Source organism: Ochotona curzoniae, unplaced genomic scaffold (genome assembly GCF_017591425.1).
Source record: "Ochotona curzoniae isolate NIBS_2020 unplaced genomic scaffold, NIBS_Ocur_1.0 scaffold_3223, whole genome shotgun sequence".
In the NCBI taxonomy this organism is placed as follows: domain Eukaryota; kingdom Metazoa; phylum Chordata; class Mammalia; order Lagomorpha; family Ochotonidae; genus Ochotona; species Ochotona curzoniae.
This window is the reverse complement of record NW_024467108.1, coordinates 717371-723370: the sequence shown is the minus strand read 5'-3', so window position 1 is coordinate 723370 and position 6000 is coordinate 717371. Positions and strand designations below refer to the sequence as shown.

General features: G+C 46.0%; 1 protein-coding gene across 1 annotated transcript; it reads right to left on the bottom strand.

Annotated features, from left to right (window-relative positions):
- Positions 1-2145: 2145 nt before the first annotated feature.
- Positions 2146-4266, bottom strand: UBQLN3 (ubiquilin 3). Its single transcript, XM_040964268.1, has one exon. It carries the CDS (start codon positions 4228-4230, stop codon positions 2242-2244), a length of 1989 nt encoding a protein of 662 aa, XP_040820202.1. The 5' UTR covers positions 4231-4266; the 3' UTR covers positions 2146-2241.
- Between the last annotated feature and the right edge of the window lie 1734 nt (positions 4267-6000).

Here is a 6000-nt window from a genome sequence, read left to right as displayed (position 1 = left end):
TCATCAAAGGACTTCCCTCCATCCCCAAGAACTGATGTATTTTGACAGCAAGGAATGATGTCCTCCCCTGCAGGTAGTGGAAAAAGGAAAAAAATGGAAATATTTGTTCCACCCCCCTTCCTCCCCACCCTAATTAAAGGTTCAAGTGCATGTGCACCCCTCTCAACTGTGTAAATAATACTTAAAATAAAATAAACACAAATTCAATAAATGTTTTTAATAAAATGGTGAAGAATATGAACTGTGGAAACAGATTAACTTCAAACTCCGGCTGTCATACTAAGATTTCTAACTTGAGGCTTGTGCTTCCCACCTGGATATACCTTGGCTTCCCTCATGTGCAAAATTGGGATAATACTTCCCACGCTAACAGACTCAAACTTTCCATGAAGTTTGTTTTCCTTACCTGATCTTCCCCAAAAGGAGTCAGATTATATGATTCATTTTCCTCATTTGCAGGCAGTCAGGGATTAGTCACAGTATGAATTGCAGGCAAGGAGCCAGAATTTTCTTCTCTGCAACACTGCATCCAGCAGAGTTTCCTGTACCTGGACCAGAACCTCCCACAAGTGGAGATTTCTTGAAGCCTTGTGTTCCACCTGGAGTTTGCCCTAAGTCTCTGGGATAACCTTGTTGTTCAGAGCTGGTTTCATCTTTAAGTAGCATACTTGAAGACAGTTTCTGGAGCCTCAGGCTGAGTCTCTGACATTTAAATACTCATTATATCTGCTTTCACCAAAGCATCCCCACCCCCAACCTAAATCTGGGGCCCTGGCCCTTTCCACTCCTGGACGGCAATATTGTATGAATGATTCTTGCATTTACACTTTCATTCTGTACTAAAACTCTGACATTGTAGGGTATGTTATATTTGTGCTTATGTATGCAGACATGACACACAGAGGTATGTGCACATATCCAGTGTGTTTACCAGTGTGAGTTCTTGAGCATATTTATGCACTGTTCACTTGCTTGATTTGTGAACTTTAACATCTTTACTCTGGAAACTCATGCGTAATGAAAAGCACTCTTGTTTACAAGCAAAGAATTAATCTGTGTGTCTAATACACTTAGCCAGGGTTAGGCACAGCCTAACTCAGTGCATTGGTATATCACAAATCCTCTCCAAAAATACTCTCCTCCCCCCATTCATTCTTACTACTTTTCAAGCTTTAGCTTGGATGGAATACACACTGGTGGAAATTTTCTCTATCTTCCTGAACTAGTCCCTGTTTTTACAACTTCCCAGCTTCCCATCTTTTTCTTTGTCTCATTAGTCATGATTTATAATTATTGAAAATAAGCATTCTTTCAGGTACCCAAAGTTTAAATAATTGCTGTTATCAGATGTTAACTCAAAACAGCAAGTTAATGTCCTTTTTACTCGTATTAAATTCTTAATCATGAACAGAAAGCTGAGCCTATAATAGGTACTCAACTTTTGAGCCAAAAGCTGCAAGCAGTAAATCTGAAGCTGTCTACAAAAGACTCGGTAATATTAGTGAGTTTCAGCCATGCAGAATTCCATCTGAATCTTTGCCGCTATTTCTATATCCACTGAGTGGCCAGAATTAAACCTTGAAGAGGACAGTCTATCAGGAGTCGTCTCAGGTACACATACAGCCACAAATCAGAAAAGCTCTACTATCTTCATCCAGGCTAGTGACAGGGACTGAAAAGGATGGAGTACATGGTGGAGACACTACAGAACGCAGAACATGAAGGGCTTCTGAAAGGACATCAGGAAACCCTCAGGCCTCAATATATAGAGTCACAACAACATTCCCTGTTCTGCTCTCTATGTCTCTGAGACATGCCCCGTCAAAGCTCTTTCCCTCCCTCACACCCAGGCCTTTTGTTAAGGCAGATACAACCTTAATCACCACTCACTTGATTCTATCTCCCCACCCTCTTCTCATAAACCGTAAGAATCAGACTCAGGCAATGGCTGACACTGAAGATTAGATGTAATTGCATCTCAAGATAGTCATACACAGAACTCAGACTGGGGCCCCAAGATGGTGCAGCAGAGGGAGTGGTTGGGGCATACTCATCATTCCCATCCTGTTTCTGCCTCTTGGTCTTCCTCATTGAGTCTGGAACAACATTGTCTCAGCAGTAAAGGGCATCATAGTAAATTTGGTGTATAGTGCAGCTATATTCAAGAATAGGAGAACAAGGGTGATAGGATATTGGGGAAAAGGCACAAAGGAAAAGATATGGTCTGGATTATTAGGGTCCCTATGACTGCCTCAGCTTCTCCACGGCAGCATCCACATCACCTCCTGTAGCAATGAGGGCCTGAAGATTGGCTTCAGGATTCAGAAACCCCATAGCCCGCAGTTGTTCGAGCTGCACTCGAAAGTGAGCCTCAGGTTGCAGCTGCTGAGGATTGGCATTAGCCAGGGCTTGCAGTGTCTGGAGGAAGGAAGTAGAATGGAAGCCCAACTCTTCCAAGGAGCACTGTGTCGGTGAAACTTCAGGAGCCGGGGGTGGTTGGGTGTCTTCAGTCATAAGGGCACCTTCTCTAGTTTCTGCACCTGCAGCTACATTCCCCAGCCCTCCCCGGCAAGGCATGAACCAAAATAGAAGGCAAGGTGCTTCAGTAGCCAGGATCTGCAGGCCCTGCTCAATCTGCAGCAGAGCTTGCATGGCACGGGGATTTGCCATGGCAGACTGAAGGTGCAATAGCAGTGGCAACTGCTGCTGCATCTCGTTCTGATATTGTGAGAACTGATTCATGCCAACCGGCCTCAGAGGTATTGGATATGCCTGTGGTGGCAGCCAGGGAGTGTCAGGGCCTCCAGGAGCGGGTGCCATGGAGGAAGGTTGTGAAGCAACATATGGGGTCCTGTTGGCAGAATCCCCCAGCCCAGAGACAAGATCACGCATGCTAGTGTTGTGGCCATTAGAGCCTTTCCCTGACCCATCGTGGCCTCCATCTTTTCCAGTGCCGCTTCCTGTAGGGCATTTCAGAAACGCTGGACAGGAAGTCTTTCCCTTGATGGATACTGACTCCCTGGGGAGCTGCTGGCCTGACCTAGTTTCCTGAGATGAGGCTGAAGCTGGGGGAACTCTATTTCCTGGTGGTGGTGGCGCTGATGGTGGTGGTGGTAGTTGCAGATTTGGATTGAGGGTGGTTCCAGTTCCCTGCAGATAGGTTCCTAAGGACTGGGAGTTATCATACAATTGCTGGAGATACTCATAGAGCCCTAAATTAGCCAGAAAGTTTGGAATTCTATTTCTAATTTGCGATATATCCTGATCCCCAGGCTGCCTTCTTTGCCTGCCACCTGAGCCTCCATATGTGGAAGTCCAGGGGTTGGGGAGAGGATCACAATTCTCCGTCCTTGAAGGTAGGCTACTGGTGGCGGTTGCGCTGGTAGTGGATGTGGCAAAAGGATTGCCACCAAACTGCTCCTGTACTGCATTTAGCATTGGGTCCATAATATCAGTATACATGGTACGCAGCACATTGTAGCCACCAGGGATGCTTTCCAGATTACTTAGCGCCCGATCCTGGCTACGCATCATCTCCTGCATCATGGCAGGGTTACGTAGAAACTCTAGTGTCTGCCGCATTATTTCAGGGTTGTTGAGTATATGCCCAATCTCAGGGTTTTGTTGGATCAACTGCTGCATATGGGGATTGTCAAGAACCAGCTGGCGCACTAGACCTGTGTTGGACAACAAACCCTGGATAAAGGGATCCTCAATGAGCTGAGCCACAAAGTCAGGCACAGATACATGCTGCCACATCAGTGAGTTTGCCTGGTCAGTAAAGTTCCCGGATCCCAGGCCCAGCCCACTGAGGCCTGTAAGGACACCTAAGTTGAAAGTCGGAGGTCCGTCTGCTGAGTACATTGGGCTTGGTGTTGGAAGTGATCCGGGACTGGGGTCAGGGGTCTGGACTGAAGAAGTTGAGCCCTCAGTTCCCATGGTGCGGCGTTGCATCTTGATGACCAGATGAACAGTGAGGCCATCTCGCACTCCACACTGTGCCAGTGAATCGGGGTCCTTGAGGATTTTGCCAGCAAAAATGAGTACCAGCTGATCAGGGTGGGCCTTAAAACGCTGAGATATCTCTTCCTTCAGCTGCTGGATGGTGCATGTGTCTGTAACTGAGAAATCCTCCTTGTCCTTGGGCGTCTTCACTGTCACCTTGATGAGGTGGGGATCCTGGACTGGTACTGGATTGCCCTGTGGCAGGGCCTCTCCACTTTTGGCCATGGTGAGTAGCAGGAGACCCAGGTCTATGGGGACACAGCTGAGGGAGGAGAGGCAGGTAAGAGACTGAGGTCACTTTTCTAAACAGTGAAAAAAGTCAGAATCATGGGCATAATAAGGGTCTTGGGCAAAGGAACAGTACACACAGAAGGAGCTTTTGAAGGATGATGGCATTGAGATGGCATTTGAGAACCTGGGAAAGAATTCTATAAATAATGATTAAGGGGTCAAAGAAAAGCTTTTTCTGGGGCATACACACCAATTCGCTGTGACCCCGTCCTTCCTCTTATGCAGGGCTCCAAACCACCCTCATCTTGCTGCACAGCCACCCCTGAGACTTTCTGGGCCGGAACCCACTCCAATGGGTCCCCTCTATGACCTCAGTACTGACATCATAATCTCACACACCGGATTATTGAGTTTTCTCCAAGACGCTCAAAATCGATGGGAACTCCTGTGCTTCCTCTCTCCTGCCCCATGCACTCTCACTCGTTATCTTTTCCATTTCCTGTACTTGAATTGCCTTTCTCAGAATGAGTGTCCTCGAAGGACGACATCTCAAGTCAAAAGCTTTTCCACACAGCCTCATGTGAAGTATTGGGAGAGTCAGACTGAGCCTGGGCAATTGTGAAAAGCACTTTAGTTCTTTATGTTGCTGTAAAGACCTGAATTAAGCTGCATCCTGTTGAAAATCTTTTCTGTAGAATCCTATTTTCCTTCCTCTTTCTGTCTCAAAATTAAATAATATACATGTGTTTGCAAAGCATGACTTTTTTTCATTTTGGGTATAAGAGAGGATTCAGGGAGGACGTAAAGCTTATTTCCTTTTAAAAAAGAAAAAATTGGGCCCAGCATGGTAGCTTAGCGGCTAAGGTTCTTGCCTTGCATGCACCGGGATCCCATATGGGCACCAGTCCATGCCCTGCTGCTCCACTTCCTTTCCAGCTCCCTAAATGTGGCCTGGGAAAGCAGTGGGGGGTGGCCCAAAGCCAAGGGACCCTGCATCCATGTGGCAGACCTGGAAGAGCTCCTGCTCCTGGCTTTGAACAGGCTCAGCTCTGGCCATTGCAGCTATATGGAGAGTTAAACAGTGGATGGAAGATCATTCTGCTTCTCCTCTCCTTAAATCTGACTTTCCAATAAAAATAAATACAGTTTTTTTTAAAAAAAAAAAAAATCGTCTCTGAAGAAACTCAAAAAATGAACTTACCAAAAGAAAAATTCAAAGATCAGAAAATAAGCAGAGTGTTAAACAAAATTAACAAATTATTAGTCATTGATTCTCTTTTCCACTCTCCATCTCTCTCCCCCTATCTCTGTCCCCACTTCAAAAAAAATAGAATAGGGCCTGGCGCAGTGGCCTAGCAGCTAAAGTCCTCGCCTTGAACGTGCCAGGATCCCATATGGGCACAAGTTCTGGTCCCAGCAGCCCCACTTCCCATCCAGCTCCATGCTTGTGGCCTGGGAAAGCAGTCAAGGATGGCCCAAAACCTTGGGACCCTACACCCGTGTGGGAGAGCTGGAGGAAGTTCCTGGCTCCTGGCTTCAGATTGGTGCAGCACCAGCTTTGCAGTCACTTGGGGAATGAATCATCAGATGCAAGATCTTCCTCTCTGTCTCTCCTCTCTGTATATCTGACTTTCCAATAAAAGCAAATAAAACTTTAAAAAAATAAATATTAAAAAATGTAACTATGTCAAATAATGTTGATGGGTCAGTCAAATGAGAACTGAAAGATAATCACTGGATTTAACAAGACATAGAATTCAAGAT